This window comes from Ursus arctos, unplaced genomic scaffold (assembly GCF_023065955.2).
Source record: "Ursus arctos isolate Adak ecotype North America unplaced genomic scaffold, UrsArc2.0 scaffold_3, whole genome shotgun sequence".
Taxonomy (NCBI): domain Eukaryota; kingdom Metazoa; phylum Chordata; class Mammalia; order Carnivora; family Ursidae; genus Ursus; species Ursus arctos.
In genome coordinates, this window is record NW_026622985.1 from 14,171,558 (window position 1) to 14,194,415 (window position 22,858).

The window sequence follows — 22,858 nt, forward strand, 5'->3', positions numbered from 1 at the left end:
CAGGGGGAGTGGGAGAGGAAGAAGCAGGCTCACAGCGGAGGAGCCTGATGTGGGGCTCGATCCCACAACGCCGGGATCACACCCTGAGCCGAAGGCAGACGCTTAACCGCTATGCCACCCAGGTGCCCCTGGGTTCATTTTTTAAGCATGATCAGGTTGCCCGTGAAAGGGCTGTAGTCTGAGCAGAACTTCCTGACCTATAAAAGAAGGGAGGAGAGTATATATTTACCTTTCGGAAGCCCCACTCAGTGCCTGCCTTTTGTTCCCTTTGCCGAGCAAGGGGAGTCATTTTTTTTTTTCCTCTTTTTTCCATCTCTTGGTATTTTTGTCGAAAGGAATGAAGGATTCCTTTTGCTGAAGGGCGAAGAAACTAAGCTGACACTGTGCATTAGCAGAAATGACAGCAATGAAGTTGATCTGCCGCAACAAGAGGGGCCCCTGTGGTCAGAGGGAATTACAGAAAGGGCACTTCGTTATTTCCTGTGGTCCAGACAGATTTGCTTACTTCCCAGTGGCTGACTGATTCTCAGTAGCTTGATTTTTGCTTTGAAATTGATTGTGGCAAAGTCTCAGTTATCAGTGCAAATGAGGGTATGAAACACATGGCCGGTAGAAAGCAGAGAACCCAGATTTCATTATACGTGACTTTGGAGGGAAGCCTTTGTTTATGATCCAGTGGAGGGCATGTCCGGTGGAGACGGTCTTCCTTTGAAGCCTAGATGGGCCCCACTTCCAGCCTGTCTTCACTGTTAGAGTCCAGGGGTTCTTCGGAAAGGAGGGGGCTAGGGGTGGCTTTAAGGCATAAACAAGGAGAGCTTATGGTAAAGGATTTTTTTCTTAGATGCTGTATATAAAAGAAATTGCGAATTGATTGTCTAGCCCTTTACAGTAAGTAGGGCTCTCCTTGTCTGTATCCTTTCCTTCTCCCCCCCCCCCCCGCTTTTCAGTTGGCTAGGAATAAAATGGGGGGGAACCCTGGGAGCCCCAGTTTTGAAGTGGTACCTGCTCTTGAGCATTTCTCTGAGCGAGCACTTGCAGTGGGAAGTCATCGCTATAGTAACCTGAGGCTCTGGGCGCCCATGTTGCTAGGCAATGGGATGCTGGAGACTTAAGTGAATACTCAGAGCGGCTAAAATCAATAGGGCTGGCTTCTAGCCCTGTTGCAGGACATCACTTTATTATTTTATTTATTTTTTTGAAAATAAAGAAAAGCAGTGGCTCCCGAGGGAGTAAATACAGTGCTTTCTGATGAGGGAGGTGGGGCGGATTGAGATTGTGATTGAAAGACATAGGAAAGAAGCAGTAAAATGAAAAAGGGAAAGCCTCATAAACAACCGAGAAAAAAAGAAAGGAAGCGGGGAAACCTTTGTTAATAAACAAGAGTATTACAAAGGAGTAAAGACCAAAGAAAGGCCAGCCTCATAGAGCAAATTAGAAAATGGAATTGAAAAGAAAAGAAAAAGGAATTTTTTCAGAGGAAGAAGTGTGAGAGTGTCGGAGGTGACTCCCGAATGTGTGTGCCAGCTCCTGTAGCTGTTTTATATGACGCCGAAGTACACCTTCGATCCTTAAACACGGAGTAAACTGATAAACTGAAGACAAAAGAAGTAAAGCAAGCATGGGGCCAGGCCACGCCCCTCTTTTTCTTTTTTCGTACGGAAAAGACCGTGTAACTGCAACATTAAACAAAACTTGTCTTTCTATCCTGCATGTTCTCCCTTACACCTGTCACATCGTGCATGTGTCCGCACAGCTGCCCTCATGGTCACACACTCTTCTGTGTTGCCCGATTCTTGTGAATGTTATTCTGTTCTCTCTTCATGTGGCTGTGTATTCCCTTATCATTGTCATTTATAGTGGTTGTGAACTATTTCGTCTAGATTTATTAAGCTGTTCGCCCTAATGTTTATTTCTCTTTCATTCATTAATAAAGCATATGTGTCTCCAGAGTCCTGCTAAGCATTGGGGATCAGAGACCCAACAAGACTAAATTCTTGCTCTTGGGAAGTTCACAGATAAGCTGGGCTGCTTGACCAGTGAGCAAAGGTCGTGAAGTTAACAAGATGAATAACATCACCAGTGGTTCCCTTACACATGTCAAGGAGCTGTTTATGTGACCAAGCAAGGAGGTTTTCTTTTAATATTTTTGGCTTCAAATATTTTTTCTATTCTTGCTATTCTAATTTTGATATTTTTTTGTCATTATTAGAGCAATTAATTTTTTAACTATTCAGGTCTTTCCATTTTCCCCATTGTTTCAAAATTGAGATATTTCTCATTTTTCCACAGATGTGAAAAATTATGCTGTATATTCACAATTTTTTTCCCTCTACTAGTTGATCTTTTATAGTTGCTGTTTTATTTTTTAAATGTTTTGAAATGTATGAGATGCAAAACTAATGCAGTTGCTTCTCAGTTAACCTAACAAAATGGATCAGAGTACTCTCTGAGGCTTACGGTCTGTTCCTCGGGGAACTTGGGGAGTTGGGGAAGCCCCGATTTGTCTCACGCTGCCCCCTTCCTCTGGGCTGTCTGTGCTGGTGTCCCACGGCTACAAGGCTTGCTGCCTTGGGAAACCCTTAAATGTGTGTTTTATGCCTGCATGCCGAATGCTCAAAAAGCTCAAACTTCCAAAGTAAAACAAACTTGATTTCAAGATTCACTGTAAGTCCCCAGTTTTTCCACCAGTTGCGGTCTCACCATTGACTCATGTGACTTTGACCTTAGTAGAGTTTTTGATCCCGTTCCTTCATCTGTGATATTTGGAGCAATAATACTCACCAGGGGGTTAAGAGCTGACTGAAAACAGTCTGCATCTCACCACCTTCTAGGTTAGTGGAACTGCCTCGGCCCTAAAAAACCCTCTTTCCCCCTTCTTGTCGTAGAACTGTGCTGTTCAAAACTCTCGTCACTAACGATATGTGGCTATCTAAATTTTAATTCATGAAAAATAAAATTAAAAACCCGGTTTCTCGGTTACGCTAGCCACCAGTGACTCCTGCCTGTCACATTGGGTGGTGCCCATGGCAGCTGTTGCCTTCTCACATGTTCTGTTTTCGACGTAGCTCTCAGTCTGTGTGGCTTGTCAGCGTCACTAGGAAGCTTACTGGCAGTGGCAGTGGTTTGGCAGTTTGTAATATTATTTTTACTCTTTCTCACATTGGTGAGAAAGAGGTGTAAGCCAGTTGTGGAAGTGTGCGGTGGCCGTGGCCTTGGAGCTGAGTGGTGGACAGCTGCAGGGACACAGCAGTGCCTGTCCTGTTGATGTCAAACAAGAGGTCAGGGAATAACATGGTGTGACGAGTCTGTCCATGCAGGTGGTTAGAAGGGCTCACATCTGCTGAAATTATGAAGCCCATGCATTTAATTATGACTGACTGGAACAAATTTGTAGTTTCTAGAAACATAATGAGAACACACCTTTCCCTCTCCTTTCCCCCCAGGAAAGAGAATACTGTGCCAGGCCAAGACTGGATATTATCCAGCCACTCTCTGAAACCTGTGAAGAGATCTCTTCCGACGCTCTGACAGTGAGAGGCTTTCAGGAGAACGAGTGTAGAGATTATCATTTAGGTGAGAGACCAAGGCTCTGGCTCATGTTATTTCTGATACTCATGGGTCTTTTTTCTTTCACGTGATTAGCACAACCAGGAATTTAAATTGAGGTGCTCCAAGGGTCATAGAGACTACCTGGTCAGACCTCTTGTGTCGAAGATGAGGGCCTGAGGCCCAGACATATTGCAGAACATGCTTGAGCTCCCACAGCAGAAGGGAAGGGTAGGCTTGGGGCCAGGACCAAGGTGAGTAGGCTCCGTGGTCTTTGTTCTTATGTTTTGTGTGTTTTCCTAGTTAGTGTGACACACCGACATTGGGCAGCATGGTTCTGTGGTTGCCATATGACTCCCAACATTATATATCTGGAAAGCGTGCTCTGGGATGGCAGAGAAGTCATCTGTTTGTGACCAAATGCGCAGAGCCTGGAAGAGTGCCTGACGAGTACTAGGTGTTTGCAGAATATTTGCAGAGTGAATGAGCAAATGCGCTAGTCACTGCTCAGAAATAAAGGACGAACCGCTGCTGTTTGGTCATACCGGGGCCTCTGTGCTAGAGTGTCCTCATATACTTTAAAAATACATTGATGGAAGTAGAACAGCCTAAGCTTTTTTTATTTTTTTTTATTTTTTTGAAATTCTTTTCTGCTTCAAAAACAATTGACATGTTTTCAGAATATTTTCAATTCTCATTTTGGCCAAATGAAATGAAGAAATATTCGGTACAGTTGGAGCTTTCTTTATGTGGCCACTCATCAGTTGAGAAATGTGAGTCTGTTCTGGACTTGGCAAAAAGCAAATGTGACTCACAACTGGCAGTGTCCGAGCTGGGTATTTTGCTCAGAGCAAACTCTGCTGCCCACTTAGAAACCCTTCAGAACAGGTTGTATAATTGAATTCTGCAGGAAACCCTCACCATTGGCGTTGTGCACAACATGCCGAAATGATAGATTATGTCCCCAGGGCTCGGGGCATCTGTCATTTATGCTGTAGATGGCCTTGACCTTGATGAGGAGGAAACATTTATCGCCACCTGTGGGGTGTAATTATTCTGTTAAAATAGAACAGTGCTGTAAATGGCCATAAATTAAGTTTATACACAGAGGATGAATTCTGATACACCATAGACATGGAGAATTTTGATCATCCTCTTTCGGTCGGAGTCACAATGTTAATGTGTTAAACACAGAATTCTAAACCTGCCTTACTTTTTTTAAGTTTTTTGGTATTCCTTCCTTCCCTCCCTTCTTTTTTCTTTCAAATAATTTTTACATGTAAATGTTTTTTAAAGCACTCCCACCTTCAAACAGAGCCAAACACACTTACTCCAAAGGAAGGCAAGTTTTCTGTTCCCTCTGGAGTTGGGTTACCTAACCAAGTCTCTGAAACTACGGCCGAGGTGTCTACTGCCACGTCGCCCGCACTGTTCCTTTTTTCCCCTCACCTCTAGAGTACTCTGAAGGGGAATCGCTCTTCTACATCGTGAGTCCAAGAGATGTGGTAGTAGCCAAGGAACGAGACCAAGATGACCACATCGACTGGCTCCTTGAAAAGAAGAAATACGAGGTAATTTTGATTTTCTTTTCTTAAAAGTATTGACACGACTGTAACAGGGAGAGAATAAAAGGTTTCTGTAATAAATCTTTGGGTAGGTGAATTAGAATGCCCTAAGCTAAAAATATGTAGGAGGCTAATAACTTTCCAATACTCTTTTCAGAAATTGGGGGGGGGGGGAGATTACAAGGAGGTTAACTGGCTTCACTGCTCAGTGGAGGAGGAGGAGGTGGTGGTAGAGGGAGCGGAGTGGGTTCAATCCAGCCTATCCAAGTGTTTATTTTTTGGCTTTTTGAGGAAACTAAAATAGAGCTAGTATTTCAGAATTGTCTCATATATTTTAGTGGTACTCTTCGTTTGTGCTTATTTCATATGTAAAGTTAAGCTATGAAATTATTATTCACTAAGGATGGTTTGAACTACTTTTCGGATAGAATGATGTTGTCCACTCCATTGAGTCTTGAATCAGACTGATTTGAGTAGAAAACTGTCCCATGATGAGTTTTCTTTTTTAAAAATGAAAACCTTTCTGACTTTAAAAGCTGAAAAGGTGAATATTATGTTGGTTCTGTTAGAGAAACGCTCTGGATGGGCTTATATGCTAATTAGCTAAAAACAAGTGAAACCTAATCCACTTATATGTTGCTTTAAGTTTGTTACCTCCTAAAAGGATTTGGGGGGGAAAATGTTTTTTAATGTATAAATTGGAGTCCAGGTATTGATACAAAAAAGTTTGTGTTTTAGTTATTACCAGATTGCTTAGATCCAGTAATTCCTTAAAATAATTTTGTGTGTTTTTAAGATTTTATTTATGTATTTATTATTTATTTACTTATTTAAAACTTACTTATTTGAGGGTTGGGGGAGAAAGAGGGACAAGCAGACTCCACACTGAGCCCCGATGTGGGGCTCGACCCCATGACCCAGAGATCATGACCTGAGCTGAAACCAAGAGTCAGACACTTAACCAACTGAGCCACCCAGGCGCCCCAGTAATTTTATGTTTTAAACATTTGTGTTAAAGTAATAATTATGAACTTTCCCAAAATAAAAGTAAAATCAGGGATTTTCAAAATCCTAATTGCAGATACACCTAAATGTATGCATGTGGTTAGTTTTTTGCATTTCATAAAGGAAAAGTGCCCCTTTGTCAATGTATGTCATGCAAATTTAGAATGACAGATGAATTTTTTTGTTGTTTGAATCTAGGAGATTTTGTTGTATTTTGATTTGTGTCTGAAATGTGATTCCAATATCCTAATGTGGAAATGCATTCAAATGGAAATAAGAGAAGTCTTCATTTTGGTTGACTGCTTTTGTTTGAGTTTGAATGCAGTGAGGTTCATTCAACCGTAACATTAGAAATGCCCGTGCTTGAAGCAAAAGCCATGGGAAAATGGGGCTTTATTTATGTAGTCCAGAACTTTAAAACATAATAAATACAGTGTTTATAACCTCAATATCTTTCTTTCCCACTCTCTCTCATTTTCCCTCCCTTCTTTTCTGACTCCTTTTATTGTGATTCTGTCAATACAGGAAGCTTTGATGGCAGCTGAAATCAGCCAGAAGAACATTAAAAGACATAAGATTCTAGTAAGTATGTAATTTTATTATTTGAAGCATAACTACCTTTCGATAAGTTATAATAAAACTGAAAGTCATTTGAAAAGAACAGATTTTTCCTACCTTTTTGAGACTTTATTTCAGACTAATTCTCCAACCTGCAAGGTCAAAATATTTCATTTTATTGAATCCATTTCTGCTTGTAAACAAGAGACTTGAACACCTGCTAGGAGCAGTTTAAGGTAATTTGGAACCTGGATTTGTGAAATGCACTTTAAATACAAAGCTTTCTGGTTATGTGTGGGGAAGTTTCTTTAAATCATAGGTAAAAATAAATCATAGGTAAAATCACGTTATCACAAAATTTATCAAAAGTAGTTTCATAGAACCAGATTGCTTCAATGTCTCCATAATAAGAGTCATTTATGTTATGGAGACTAATCTAGGACTCACATATGTTTTCATTACATTTTGGACTCTGGAAAAATTTAGTGACTGAAAGCCCATTTCTTTGCTAATTGTGACAGTGGGTGCTGCGCATATAGAAAGCCAGAGAGAGTGTTAAGGGTCCTCCAAGATCAGCGAATCTGGGACCTTTGTTTACAGATGAAAACTGTATTTATGGCTGTTTGGGGTTGTAGCACAAATTCCTCACCTTAAACTTTTCTAAAACTCCACATGAAAGCCTAATGTCTAGAGAGTATACAAGCAAAATAACTTAGGAACCCAAAGGAGGAGAGAGAACCAGATCATCCCCACTCCCCATTCAAAATTGTGGAGAGTAAATAAGGATTATCTAGAAATGGAGCAGAAGGCATTCCGCCCAATAGAATAGGCTACGTGACAGTGCAGAGAATGAAACCCCTTGGCCTGCTTGGTTATGTGGGGCAGTTACAGAGTGTATGTATGGGTAGCAAGAGCCAGATTCCGAAGGGCCATGTATAATGAGGAGCTTGGCTCCATTTGGAACCTCTGCAAGACAGTTTATTCTTTCAATGTCTTATCAGATCTGCTTGTTAGAAAGATTTTCTGATGGAGAAAGGGGCCCGAGGGAGGCCAGCTGAAATGGGAATCAAACAGGAGCAGCTTCCTTCTTGGTAGAGAGATGGAAGGATGAGATCTGCAGAGTCAGCAGGAATGGAGAGGTGAAGATGATGGCGGATACATGCACCTGGACTTTGCGGGGTATGGTGACTGGCTCCTTATGCGGAGGAGAGCGAGAAATCTAGGCTGACTCCCAGCTTTCGCGCTTGAGCCTCTGGTGATGGTGTTGCCATTCCCTAAGAGAGACTCTGTGAGGGGGAACAGGATGGGGGAGATGTGGGAGGATTAATACTGGTTTTGGCACATTGGGTTTGGGTCATCTTTGGGACATCCTAGTGGAGTTCAGGGAAGAGATCTGGACTCAGAAATAGATTCCAGAGATTTATCAGTGAACAGGTGTCACGAGAAGGCATGAGTTTGAACTAGTCCATGCAGGGTGAGTGTCTAAGAAAACAGAGAACTTGAATGGAACCATTGGGAATGCCAACATTCAAGGGATGTCGCATCCAAACCAGTTTTGGAACAGCCAGAGGAAGGTTGTCATGGGAGCTGGGACAGGAGAGCATTTCAGGGTAAGCAGAGTAAAGTACTGAAGTAGTTGAGGTGAGCAGGTCAAAGGTAAGACAAGCTCAGCTAGTCGGTTGTACATTGGGTTTGGTAATATGAAAGGGACTAGTGAATTTTCTCTATATTATTCATTCTCAACATGCTGTAAGGAGTGAAAAATGAGGAGGAGATGATGAAATAGAGTTGCATGTTGGCTGTGAAGTGGAAGAGAGTGCAGACTGTGGCTGGGGCCAGGCCCTCACGAAAAGGTTGTTGGTGATGGCAGGTATTTTGTGTGAGAGAGACACTGAACATGGTTACACTAAAGGGAGAAGAGAATAGGTTGAAGTTAAAGGAGGACAGAGAAAGAGGATGAGTGGCAGAATAAGCTCCCCAGTGAGATGGGGGCCTGGCATGAGGAGAAAGGTTGGAGAAATGGGCTCTGCAAAGGAGACGTTCTCTTCTCTGAGCCTGGACAGAAGGACTCCATAGATACTGTGATATGTGGTCTGTTTGCAGAAAAATAAAGTTAGGCACCTTTTTTCTTACTCTTTAGTTTCCAGATTTGAAATAGGATTTCCTACGTAGTCATTATTAGAGTAAAAATTTAATAAACTGTGAACTATTAGTGTTTTCCTGGAGCCTTGAAATGGCCCCATCCTATATGTCAGTTATGCATAGACTTTTTTTTTTCCCTCCTAGCACAACGTAATTTTGTACCAGGCAGGCAGAGAGAGAAATGGGCCCCTGCCATTTCTGCCGTCCGGGAGGAAATCCCACAGCACCTTTTTTGTACATAAACTGGAACTTAAAATCCAGCTTTTGTTATATATAATCAGTTTAAGCTTCTCATGAAAATGCTTTTAGTCAGAAATAGTATTTCACAAGAAGAGTCCTGGGCGATCAAGCAAGAGCTCTCACGTCTTTCGTGAGTAAGGCCACCTCAGATCCTTTCAGAATGGAGGGGGCGAAAGCAAATGAACGTTACTCAGAAGCCAGCCCGTGCTGCAATCCCGTTTCCGCATCTGTAAACTCATGGGTGTGAATCCCATGTTTTTTGACATCATTTTCACATTAATGTTAACTTTAATTTTCGGTATTTCCCTTTAATATGATTGTTCTGTCATTGTGTATTTCTTACAGCATTTCTTCCGACGTGAAATAGAGGAGACCAGTAGCTCACATCTTACAGCTGAAAGCACAGGAAACCATTTTATGTCAAGTGACAGTATCAAATTGTTGGGTCGTGTTTCTAATATTGCAGATTTCTTTTGTAGAAAATCTCCTAATCGGGGGCAAGTTAGAAGCCTTTACCGTAGGAGCATTATTTTTGTGTGAATTCTAAAGTTTGTGAGACTATAAATACAAGCGCAGATAAACCTGCGTAGGAAGGAAATGAGCATAATGACATACGGCACACTAAGATGTGTAATGTAAGGCAGGTTCCAGGCCCTGTGGTGCCGGTAGGACCCTGATGTCGTGGGCTGCTCAGGGACTGAGGCTCAGCTTTTCAGTTGTTCTGGTTAATTACGACATTCCTTCATTTAATTTTCCCTAGGATATTGGCTTGGCATATATAAACCACCTGGTGGAGAGAAGAGAGTATGACATAGCAGCACGGTAATAATGACATTTTCATACTTATTTGTTAATATAAATAGAATTGAGAAATGTTAACTCTAAAATAAGCCATTCTCTGGGGTCAACATTTTTTTTGTATCTTTCTTACGGGGGTAATTTTTGAGTATTAGTGGTTTTAACCACAGAATGGATTTCTTACTTTAACCCACCTACTGTCTCCTTCTCACCAAACAACAGAATTTAATGAGAAACATGTCAAAAATCACGAGGAGTCTGAGAGTTTCCCCTTTTTGTAAGCTAACAAGTTAGCACTGGGTGCTGGTAGAAGGCACGAGACTCCCACGTCAGAGACGTAGGTCTCACTCAGCGGTAGCTGTAGCTGGAGAATCAGCATTTGTGCCTGACCCTACAGCCGCAGTTCCCACAGCACGACACACAGGGCCAGCCAGATGACATGGCACAGACCGTCACTCGTGTTACCAGAGAGGAACCCGGAGCCTAGGGTCTCTGATGCTTTCTTAATGGACAGTGAGCCTGCCTGCCCTTAGCTTCAGAGGAACGTGATGTATTTATTATGCCAGACACTAAACAATCCTGCCCTTTGCTCTGGAGGGAAACACTGTCCGTGTCTCTCATTTCCAGGGCTGTTCACTCCACAAGCATTCGTGAGAAGGCAGTCAGTGCTGCTACTTACAATTCAAGGAGAGTTGTCTCCCAACAAGAGAGTGGCAATTCAGTGGAAGTGACCAGATTTCAGGCTTCAGGTTTGCAGGGTTCTGTGATGGACAAGAGTGTAAATGTTACGTAGAGGCCGTGTGGGTGTGTGTGAGTGGCTCCCCCCGGAGCTTCATGGTGCCCAACTACAGGACTGCGGGACAGCCTGGGAACATCGCCTTCAGGCCGACCTTTCATTTTCTGAGATTTAGGGAAACCTGTTTCTTTGATGTGTAAATGAAGTTTTTTTCATATATAAATATTTCTCCAGATTATACACTATGATAGGATTCTAATTTTCTGAAGTCTGATTTTGTCCATTTTTTAAAGCCATTCAAGAAGTGGTTTAAATTGGTACTTTGGGGTATGATGACATTTCTTCAAGATGAGAAAGGTCCTAAAACCAGCAGTGCTCATCTGGATAAGTAGAAAACTCAGAACAGGATAATCATTGGGAAAGCCCCTAATCATAGTCTTCTGAAAGGGATTCATCTTTATTTTTAAGTATTTTGTAATAATTTTCATGATTTTTGTCAACCTTGTATATGCAATCCAGTGGTTATCTAGTAATACCTTTATGTGCATTGGTACTTGAGATAGAAATTTGTCAAAACTCTGGGATGAGAGATTTATCTAAACCAATAGAGGAAATGTCTACTTACTCTTTTTTTTTTTTTCCCCCTTTCTCCCTGGGATGTTTGTACTGCCAGCAAATGCCAGAAAATTCTTGGGAAAAATGCAGCACTCTGGGAATATGAAGTTTATAAATTTAAAGAAATTGGACAGCTCAAGGTAAGCATAGCCTTATTTTTAACTCTGAATTTTTGTATGTAACATATTGATATTGAGATGGAAATAAAATTAAGACAATAGTAATCGGTTCTATCCCGGGAAGCAAGTGTTAGCTAGGAAGAAAAACCAAAATATAAATCTGATTTATATTTGTGTGCATTAAATATATACATATATATTATGTCTTCTTATATTTCTCCAATTCGGTGTTTAGGTAAAGATTTTATGGGTTTTTTTTTAAAGATTTATTTACTAGAGAGAGCAGGGGAAGGGGCAGAAGGAGAGAATCTCAAGCAGACTCCCTTCTGAGGGCAAAGCTTGACGCAGGGCTTGATTCCATGACCCCAAGATCATGACCTGAGCTGAAACCAAGAGTCAGATGCTTAACTGACTGAGCCACCCAGGCACCCCTGAAGTTTTTATGTTCTTTTTAATGAATATGGAAAGCAGGTATAGTCTCATCCTGCAGATTATAAAATGAGGCTTTTTTCAAATGCACTGAAGAATTAATGAATTTTCAAATAATATTTTATTTGCTGGAAGACAAATGAAAAAGTTTAACCATGTAGCTATAACAAATAATTTGATATTTCATGTTTTCATCTTCTTTTTCCTTTTCAAGTTTTTTATTAATTTACAGTTTGTTAACATACAGTGTAATAGTAGTTCAGGTGTAGAGTTTAGTGATTCATCACTTACATACAACACCCAGTGCTCATCACGAGTGCCCTCCTTAATCCCCATCACCTCCCCTCTAGTAACCCTCAGTTTGTTCCATATCGTTAATCGTCTGTTTTCTGGTTTGCCTCTCTTTTTCTTTTCCCCCTCATGTTCACCTGTTTTGTTTCTTAAATGCCAAATATGAGTGAAATCATACGGTGTTTGTCTTTCTCTGGCTGACTTTGCTTAGCATACTTTCTAGCTCTATCCACGTTGTTGCAAGTGGCACGATTTCATTCTTTTTTATGGATGAGTAATATTCCAATATATATATCCCACATCTTGATCCAGTGGACATTTGGGCTCTTTCCATAATTTGGTTATTGTTGATAATGCTGCTATAAATATCACAGTGCATGTATCCCTTTGAATCAGTGTTTCAGTATCTTTTGGGTAAATACCTGGTAGTGCAATTGCTGGATCAGAGGGTAGTTCTATTTTTAACTTTCGGAGGAACCTCCATACTGTTTTCCACAGCGGCTGCACCAGTTTGCATTCCCACCAACAATGTTAAGAAGGTTCCTCTTTTGTTTCCTGTGTGGTTAATTTTAACCATTCTGACTGGTGTGAGGTGGTATCTCATTGTGGTTTTGATTTGCATTTCCCTGATGATGAGTAATGTTGAGCATCTTTTCATATGTCTGTTGGCCATCTGGATGTCTTCTTTGGAGAAAGTCTGTTCATGTCTTCTGCCCATTTTTTAACTGGATTATTTGTTTTTCGGGTTTTTATAAATTTCACAAAATCTTTATATATTTTGGATACTGCCCTTTATCAGACATGTCATTTGCAAATATCTTCTCCCATTCTGAAGGTTGCCTTTTAGTTTTGTTGATTGTTTCCTTTGAAGGAAGTAGTTTACCTTTCAACTTAATGCACAACATCCAAACTGGACAATAAAGTATCCTAATGTTTGTTTAAAACGTTCACATTTTTTCAATATTTGTGAACCTTTGCAGTGATCTCTTCGAGTTATGACTCTGTTTTTAAAAATTCCCAGTTATGGGGCACCTAGATGGCTTAATCGGTTAAGTGTCTGACTTCGGCCCAGGTCACGATCTCGGGTCCTGGGATCAAGCCCCACATGGGCTCCCTGCTCAGGAGAGAGCCTGCTTATCCCTCTCCCTCCGCCCCTCCTCCCCTCTCTTGCTCTCTCTCTCAAATAAATAAATAAAATCTTAAAAAAAAAAAAAATTCCCAGATAGGTTGCCCACCCTGTGACTAGTGCTCTTGGCCCAGGGAATCTTCTCATCTTGTTTGTTGGGCTACTCCTGGAGGATCTTACCCAGTCCTGTAGCCATGTTCAGCCTGATGGCTCCATGACCCAGACCCTTCTTATAAATTCAGTATCTGTGCTGGAAGTGTGCTATGGCCCTTTTCTTCCTCGTAGGAACTGCTGATAATGATCACTCAAATTAGTGTGAATCCATTTCTTTCCCAAATTTGTTCTTCTTTTCCGTCTGTGCCTGTGACATCACAATGTACCCATTCCTCCGCGCCTAAGATCTCAAAGCCACTGCCCTGATAAGAACATCATGCTGTTACATCTCTGGTTCTTATCAGTCTTTCCTTGGCCATACCAGTTGGGCCTTTTCTCCCCTCGGGGGCCATGGCCTCGACTCTTGTCTGTGCTGTTGCGGGGGCCTTCTGACAGATCTGTGAACAACCTACCCCAGAGCTAGCTGCTTAAAAAATAAATCTGCTATTCTCACTTCCCTTCTTCTCAAAGTGTAAAATCCAAATTGTTTTCATTGCCCCGCCACGCCTTTCTCCCCAGCCTTATCTCCCTTCTGGGACCACTGTCCCACATCTCGGAGCCACTGATCTCCCTGAATACACAGTGCGCATCCATGGATCCGTGCCCTTCCTCATGCTGTTCCTTCTGCCAGGGTGTTCTGCCCCATCTTTCTTTGCCTGATAGATTCCTGGCATTCATCATTTCTGCCTCAGGATACAGATCCGGGAGTGCTCGTCACAGCACCTTGTAAATGTCTTGCTTATATAACACTTAGCAGCCAGGGTTGCAGTTGGCTGTTTAGGTGTCTGATGCTGTCTGAGGCTCTGAGCCCCTTTGGGATGATGGCTCTAGTTCTGCGTCCCCAGAATGAAGTATGGCAATTGGTACCTAGTACCCTTCAGAGTCATTCAACAGTGTTCGCAAATTCAGCACTTAGCACTGAAACAGCTAAAGAATGTAAGGTGTGTATTTTCCCTTAATTTCAAACAATGATTATGAGTTTTTAAATAGTGATATATTCCATTTTAAGGAAAAAAAAATATGAACAGATGACCTGTAACTCCTTGACTACTTAAAGTAGCATTGATCTCTGTGACATTCTCCCTGCTATTACTTGGATTTTCATTAATTCGTCAGGAAGAACAGAGAAAGTTTAACTTAACTGAGGCAGTCTTTTTATTCATCATTCATACATATATACACTTCACATATACTTTTGAAAATATATTGTAATGTGTTCTAGGAAGGTAGAGTTGATTTGAATTTTTCATAATAATTTTCCAAAGTACTGTTGCGTTACATTTTAAAAGTAGAAATATACAGATGGTCTCCTACTTACAGTAGTTCAGCTTACGATTTTTCAACTTTAGAGTGGTGCAAAGGCGATACACATTTATAGAAACTGCACTTTGAACTTGGATCTTTCCTGGGGCTAGTGATACAGGGGACCATCCTCTGTCGCAGTGCCGGGAGGGGCAGCGAGCCGCGGCTCCTGGCACCATCACCAGGGTCAGCGACCCGCACACTCACAACCATTCTGTACCCACACAGCCATTCTCCTTTTCATTTTCAGTGCAGTCTTCAGTAAACGAAATGAGATATTCAGCACTTTATTCTAAAATAGGCCATGTGTCAGACAATTTTGCCCACCGGGTGGCTCACATGCGTGGCATGAGCATGTGTATATAAGGTGGGCTCGGCGAAGCTCTGGTGTTCCGTAGGGGAGGTGTTTTCAGTGCATTTCTGACTTAAGATATTTTCAATTTCTGACGTGTCTGTTAGAACATAACCCTACGGTAGGTTGAGGAAGGTCTGTATTTTTATATTTGCTGCATAATTGGAGTTTAGTTTTGTTTTCCCATTCTGAAACGATTTTTTTTTCCCTTTTTCTTCCCTAGGCTATTAGTCCTTACTTGCCAAGAGGAGATCCAGTTCTGAAACCACTCATCTATGAAATGATCTTACATGAATTTTTGGAAAGTGATTACGAGGTACGGCATTCCGACGTGGTCATATTTACTTGCTTTCAATGGGAAAATGGTAAGAAATCGAGAAAACTAATACAGCAGAGCAGGCAGTCGAGAGGGAGCAGGTTTGCAGTTTGTGGGTAACGGATGAAACTGAGGTGACACTCTCATGACAGCTCATGTCTCTGTGAACAGTGAAAACCTCTCATCCGTGCACATTTTGGAGAATTCCTTTATGGTTTCCTAAAGCTACTTCGTGTGGCTCCTTGAGAAAGCTAAAGAAAAAGGACAAGTGCTGTGTGGTGATTTTGTACATACAATAGCAGCTGCTGTTGATGCTTGAAGCCTGAGACCCAGATCTAAGTTTGCCCAAGGAGGAGTGAAGAGAAATGGGGGCGGCAGGAATGGGGAAGGGGGTTGGACGGGATCTGTTTGCTTATTGATGAGGGAGAAAGGCAGTAGTTACATCCCTCGTCTATATGCTCCCCACTGTCATGTGCGCTTTGCGATTTTATACTCCCGACGACACTAGAAATGGTAATATCCAGTTTTACAGATGAGGAAACTAAAGATTAAAGAAATTAAATAATTTGTTCACAGGCGTACATTTAAAAAATAGGTGTGCCTGGATTTGAATTTAAATTTGGTGTTTGTATGCACCCAAGATGGATTATAATTATTAAAGTTGGTTGGTTTAACACGCCTTTATTCAGAAAATACCTGTGTGGTATCTGCTGTATTGCAGGCACGAGGTAGGCCCTGGGCACGCAGGTGTGGATGAGATGACACGCATTCAGCGGGAGCTTGTGGTCCAAGTCACACATGAACGTGTAAACCGGGACTTCTCAACAGGGGCTTGAATATGCCCTCTGGGGACATATATCTGGGGACATATGTCTGGGGACATTTTTGGTTGTCGTGACTAGGTCATTGATGCTACTGACAGCAGTGTAATGGGTGGAGGCCAGTGCCTCCTACAACACGCGAGACCCCCCCATGACAAAGAATTATTGGTCCTCAAATGTCAACAGAATGGAGGTTGAGAAACCATGACAGAAACAAATTGTTATATAATGTGCTGGGTGCTCTAGTAAAGCTGTCAACAGAGTGTGTGGCTAAGACTCCACCTTCTTCCCTCTGACTAGAGGGAAAGCTTTCTGGTGGGCAGACTCTAGACACGGCTGGTAAGCGCTTCGCCACAGCTGTGAGTGGCGGCTGCACAGACTGGGAGCCGTCGGACCCGGGGCTGCTGTTCCTCCGCTTCCGCCCCGCCTTCGTCGTCGTTCGTCCATCCACACGGCCTAACCCGGTGCCGAGTGTTCATGTCAGTGCGCCGTGGTATGCTATAGGTTGTCATCGCCTTCTTGTATTTTGGTGTTAGGTTGTAAAGATAAGGAAGACCTTGTTTGCACAAGAATTTGAGGTGGCTTGCGAAAAGATGAATATATCCAGAAGGAGGGGGAATGAGGAAGGGAATGTCTAGCTTCTGAGCGCCTACTGAACACTAATGCCTTGTCGGGGTCCTTTTTTACCAATAGTGGAGTCAACGTAAGGAGGGGTAATATGGCAAATGCTACTACGTTTTAACTTGGAGGTGAATTTTAGATCTAAAGATCTGTAGGGACCTTTACTATGATAGTGGTCCTGTACCAGCTAACTCAGGTGTTTGGTCAGCTATCGTCAACCAGGTGTTTCTGGATACGGAAGATTCAAGCAGCCTGAAGCATGTGTGATCTGTACAGTTCCTTTACTTTTATAAGCCTGTGTTCTTATCATAGGAAGGGATTAAGTGCTTCAGCATGAATTAAATTTGAACAAATTACTTCATTAATGTGCATACTAATGGAAGCAACATTTTCTCATTTTCTCTTATTGCATGTTATAATCCAATCTGCTCTAACCACGTGGGTCTATTTCTTTCTAGATCTGTAGATGTACATCTTCTAGAAGAGTTTATGGTAATAACTGTCATTCGTGTTGGATACCAGCTGGTGGAGGCTAGGGACATGCTTCCTATTCATTTCCTATTCAGTTCAATTCAACATAGCTTTATTTAGAACCTACCATGGCCTAGAACTGGGCTGAGTACTCATTTGGATCCAACAGAAACTTAAAAAACACCATCCTGTCTTCAGTAGATTTATAGACTGAGAGGGGAGATGATATCGATAAGCTTTAAGCAACTAGAACATAAGTGACGTTTGCAGAGTGCTATGTTCTGCAAAAGATCTGGTGAGAGGCCATTATTGGCCATAGTTCTTGGAAAAGGCGTCTTCAGTGAATAAAGATGTGTAATGGACTTCTATTTCTTGCCATTATGTTCTGGGTACATAGAGTGGCTCTCATAAATATTCCGTCTTTGTACATCTTCCCAAAGAAAGAGAACTATGAGTGTTCTGTGAAAATGATGGGGAAAAGTATGAATTTTATTGAGACATACTGAAGCTTGGTATACTTGTCCTCTTTTTAAAGTAATGCAATTTAACCATGAGAAAGCACTTCTGTTATTTTTTTGATTCTGTTATAATTCTTTCACCTAATTCAACTTTTTCAAGAAACCATTTTAGATTCTGTATCATTAACGTTACCCTGTTGATTCATGTCTGGAAGACTGTTGCCTGAGACAGAAAGGAATATGCATGACTTAAGCTTAGAGCTTGTAAATGTTTTTTCCTGAATGTTTCAGGGTGTCTGCCTGGTCAGTACTGTTAAGAAGGTATAAATAATTTGTTGTCATGAACTCTTATAAATCGTTTAGCTTCTATCATTCTTAGTTTCGTGTTTAATTTTGAGTTAAATTGTCACATAATTGACCAGGGAGCAGTGTTCTGCAGCAACACTTCTGATCACATGTTGTGTGTGCTACTAAACAACACTAAAGGCCGGATTTTAGAAAAACAGCTGCACTTCTCTAGAATATTGGCTTCTTAATTTTCTTTTCTTCCTAGAAACGTAGGAAGTGGCAGTGGTTACTTGGAGGTAATGATGCTTCCTGACTTGTTGGTGTGAGGTTTCTACTGAAATGCGGATAGCTTCGTCTTTTTATTTACAGCCTAGTGGAATTATTTTATAAGTGCCGTGCAGCAACTGGTCGCGCACCGGGATGCCACAGAGAGTCCAACTTTGCTTCGTAGTTTTAATGACACATATGTAAGCACGTTAAAAGTGGGACAGTTGCCATGGCATTTCACTCAGGGAACCCCTTCAGCCTTGTACTTACCGTGATGGGCACTGAGATGTTCTCTGACCTCACCCGCTCGGTCATAGCAGCTCGCTGATAAACCGTGTCCTCTGATGAATAGTAAAGGCCACAGGGCTGATTGCGTCAGTATTTCTTAGCACATTTATTCAAGGGCATACGGAGCCAGTTTAGCAGAGAAGAGCCTGACGTGAAATGTGGGAAGTGTTTCTGTCGGTTTGCGTTGGAGGCATCATGTTTTTGTCACACGGTGTGACCGGTCATTTTGTCTTATTTTGTATTAGGAGACGGCAGTACCGACTGCCAGGCTGTCGCATGAATGAGGGAAACAGAAAATGGAGCCAAGCCTCCTTCTTCCCAAACAGTATTATTTCTGGTCTCAGGGCCACTGAGAGCTGCCAGTGTTTGGGTGGGAATCTTTTCAGATGTTTTTATCATATACATTACAGGGTCTTAAAATAGAAACCCAATCCAAAGTATCGTTTTGGCTCAAAGAACATTTTAATGATCTGATTCAATGGTTTTATAAAATACATCATCTTTACTTAGTGATGCCCCGCCCCACATCTCTCAAATCAAACTGCAATCCTGCTCTTATGTGGGAAGGTTGCAGTTTGAATGGAAGATGTGTTGCCTGTTGTTCTAGTCCCTTGCCATCCTTTCCAGGCTTACTTGGGTAGGACTTTATTAATAGGGACTGTAATCCTGATTCTTTGTGGTTTTCTTTTCACCAAATCTTGGTACTCTGCAGAAGCACATTCTGCCGTGCTGTTTTCATTTCTGAGTGTCACTTCACTAAATTCATAGTAGTTTATTGAAGCGTTAGTTGAGATATTTAATACTAATAATATGATTTTTTTTGCCAACATGAAGATTTTTACTTCTGTTTGCTGTCTTGAACACGTCCTAGGTTTTTCTGTACAAGCTGCCAAGGATCAGTAAGTTAAACCACCGTACCATACTCTGAGTTATAAAACTTGAGCTCTAAAGTTGGGAATCAGGAGGGCAGAGGCTGCCCAGGATCCTGGCCAGGAATGAACCGTAGGAGAGAAACAGGATCCTATTGAAGGATCTAGGGTTTTCTATCAGAACTGCAAAATTTGAGAGCCAGCTAGGGAATAAGACTTGAGCCAAAGTCTCAAACCCCCTGAACAAAACTAGGTTTCAGAGGCAAGAATGGAAAGGGGACAAAAAAAAAAAGAGAACAAAGATGGTAACTTGTTGAAGGTGGGGTGCCAGTGATTCTGCTGTGGAAACAAGCCACTGTGTACGGTCGTGCACACGGGAGGCCAGACCCAAAGGGCACAGAAGGTCGGTGGGGGGAGTGACCGACTTGGACAGTATCTTCAAGATGTTCAAGGTGACATCTGAATGTTTTAGTTAGTCTGGACCGAGGTTAGAGCAAGTCAGAGCCAAAGTCTGTGTGGACAGCGTTGCTTTATGGAGGAACCAGGGGGGCTTTCTTACTGGTGCATTTCATCAGATAAGTAAGAGCAGACACGGACGGCGCCACCCACTTCCAGGAACGGTAAATGGAGATTCGTGTGCAGCAATTCTCTGCCTCCCTTGCCACCCCCAAACCCAGAGTCTGAAAAGTGGTGATATGTTCACGGACCAGAGTTTTAGTCATAATGTTATTTTGTCTGTTTACATGAATACTTATAGGCATTGCTTAAACTATATGGATTGTTCCTCTGTTTCAGGAGTGCTGTTCTGTTGTTCTGTTTAGGGTTTTGCCACTCTGATCCGAGAATGGCCTGGAGATCTGTACAACAATTCAGTCATCGTTCAAGCGGTTCGGGACCACCTGAAGAAAGATAGTCAGAATAGGACCTTGCTCAAAACCCTGGCCGACTTGTGAGTAGAATTTAGTGCTGCTTTTTCCAATTCGACCTACGTGAAAAGTTTTTCATCTTTTAGATCTAGCAGACTCTGAATGGGGAGAACGCAGAGCAGGGAGGCTTTCATACCATTTTCTTATGCTCACCCTTAATAATGTCCTCTTATAAACCTCAGTGAACAACCAGCAGATGAGGAAAATGTGCGAGACCGTAGAGTTGTAATGTAGTCTGTTTCCCAGAGGAGAGGAACCCTAGTCAGCAGCGCTACGTAGGGGCAGAGGTTCAGAGAGGGAAGAGCGCCAGGTCGCAGACTGCACAAGAACATTGGTTTCCCAGGGAGGCTCTGGATTCTGTCATTGTTGGATCTGCATGTCAGGTAAGGTCTCAGACCTGATTCCTTCTCTAGAAAATGTATACATTCCTGATGGGATGATTTCAAGGCTTAAAGGTGAGGTTGTAATTAAGAACTAATTAAGCACTGTGCCCGACACTAAAAGCTCAGAAAATGGAAGCTTGGTGAATATTTTTCCTATGTATTGGGTACTTTTGGTGACCAGGCTTTCTCCTGTACGCCTGGGATTCAGGGATCGGCAAGATGCAGTCGTGCCCTAGAAGAGCTCTGGTCTAGTGGAGAGAGAAGTGTACTGCAGGGAAGCTCAAGAGGGTGGTTCCTGCTTCAGCCCCTCCTTGGCACTCCCACCACCTCACACCAGCCCTCCCCCGTCTGCTTACATCTTGTGTGAAGACCAAGAAAGGTGCACCACAGCGGCCTAGAATTCAGGGCTGTTAGTCACTCTCCGAGTAGAAACACTGACCATTTCCTTCTGGAAATGTTGTCCTAGATACTCCTTGGGCTCTGTAGTACTAGCTGTACTGGTAATTCGTACCAGTAATGGGCTCACAGTACCATTTAGGTTCAGTTTGTTTTCAGGAAATGGCTTGGGAGTTAATGTGAAAAACAGTGCTTCAGTAGAAAAACATGTGTCGGTTTTATAAACGCCCCTCACAAATAAGCTTTGGGGATATAATCCATTTGCCAGCTGAACACTGCTTGTAAAAATTGTAACTGAATTTTTTTATTATTGGAATGAGAATTTCCTTTATTTTGGGTCATAGTTTCTTTGGTATGTGGATTTCTATGAAGAAGTTTTGAGAATTTCTATAAAAGAAAATGTTTATTTCTTGAACATTGTCAGTTTTCTGAAATTTGGGGGCAGTGGGAAGCCAGGCTCTGAGAAAGAAGTATATACTGGTCACATATAGTTAAGTCCCAAGGAATAATCTTCCAAATAAAGTTGACTTTTCTGTTTGAACAAATTTTTCAGTTTTTCGTATTGCAAAAGATGATTCATGTGTGTATGTGTGTGTTTAATTAGAAGCGTTGATGAACATTAATGTAAAAAATTTTGTATTACCAGGTACACCTATGACAAAAACTATGGCAATGCTCTGGAAATATACTTAACATTAAGACACAAGGATGTTTTCCAGTTGATCCACAAGCATAATCTTTTCAGTTCTATCAAGGATAAAATTGTTTTATTAATGGATTTTGATTCTGAGGTAATGTGTTTATTATTTTAATACCCTTTATTTTTACTGTTTCACATTTTAATAATTAGAGATCTATTCAGATGCTGGGGGAGAAGTTAAATCACATAGCTTGGCTGTATGCCAGTCATGTTCAGCACACCACTCCTCAGTAGATGTTATGAATCCTTTACTTGACGTGGTTATTCTATAAAAGCAATCAAAACCTGATGTGGAACTTTGAAAAGCGTGGGTGTGTGTGGGTGTGTGTGTGTGTGTGTGTGTGTGTGAAGTTGTTTTTTAGTAAAATAATTCACATAATTCATAGAAACAAAGAAACTAGCCATACATTTTGGCTCATTTACCTCTCTTAATTGTATGTCCCAGGATTAAAATTTTAGGGAAATTTCTATTTTGATCCATTTATTGTGAGTTTTTTCGTTGGCATTCACAGATTTAGCATGTGGCGTTTCCACTGGGCTCAGCCACGTGGGATGTGTTATTTTATTGTACGACAGATTCAGACAGTGGGTCGTTTGACTAATGAGGGCACCCAGCCTCCGCAGCTCACAGTGGCGCGCGCGCGCATGTGTGTGTGTGTGTGTGTGTGTGTGATGCACGCGCGTTTTAACAAGTGACAGTGATGGAAATAAAGAAGTTCATAAAACCTGATACTTCTCATTCAGAAAATTGAGAGTTTAGTTAAAGAGTACAACCTATAAGCTTCCAAAAGGATGACTTGGATTTTTCTATTTTATTGCACTTAAGGGTATTATGCACTATATTATGTGTGTATGTATGCATGTATACTATGTATATATTATGTCCTATAGATTAGTCATCACAAACTTAATTTAAATAGGAGCTAAATCTACTTTTTTTTTCTGAAAGATGCTTTTAGTCCTTTTTTCATAGTGAATGATTTAAGTCCTTAGGGACTGCTGATCTAAAAAGAATTAGTGTGGTTCTGAAGAAGTTCAGGTGCAGAGGTTCTGCTTCTCTGCAAAAGATGATTAAGA

General features: G+C 41.6%; 1 protein-coding gene across 2 annotated transcripts in view; it reads left to right on the forward strand.

Annotated features, from left to right (window-relative positions):
• The window catches only part of VPS41 (VPS41 subunit of HOPS complex), a 169,633-nt gene that overhangs the window by 118,018 nt on the left and 28,757 nt on the right, over positions 1-22,858 (forward strand). For both annotated transcript variants that reach the window (XM_026502942.4, XM_044385612.2), the window contains 8 exons: positions 3,444-3,573; positions 5,002-5,117; positions 6,642-6,698; positions 9,817-9,878; positions 11,264-11,345; positions 15,201-15,293; positions 20,198-20,325; positions 21,728-21,872. In XM_026502942.4, coding sequence (XP_026358727.1) covers positions 3,444-3,573; positions 5,002-5,117; positions 6,642-6,698; positions 9,817-9,878; positions 11,264-11,345; positions 15,201-15,293; positions 20,198-20,325; positions 21,728-21,872 — 813 coding nt within the window. The remainder of the gene's footprint in view (positions 1-3,443; positions 3,574-5,001; positions 5,118-6,641; positions 6,699-9,816; positions 9,879-11,263; positions 11,346-15,200; positions 15,294-20,197; positions 20,326-21,727; positions 21,873-22,858) is intronic.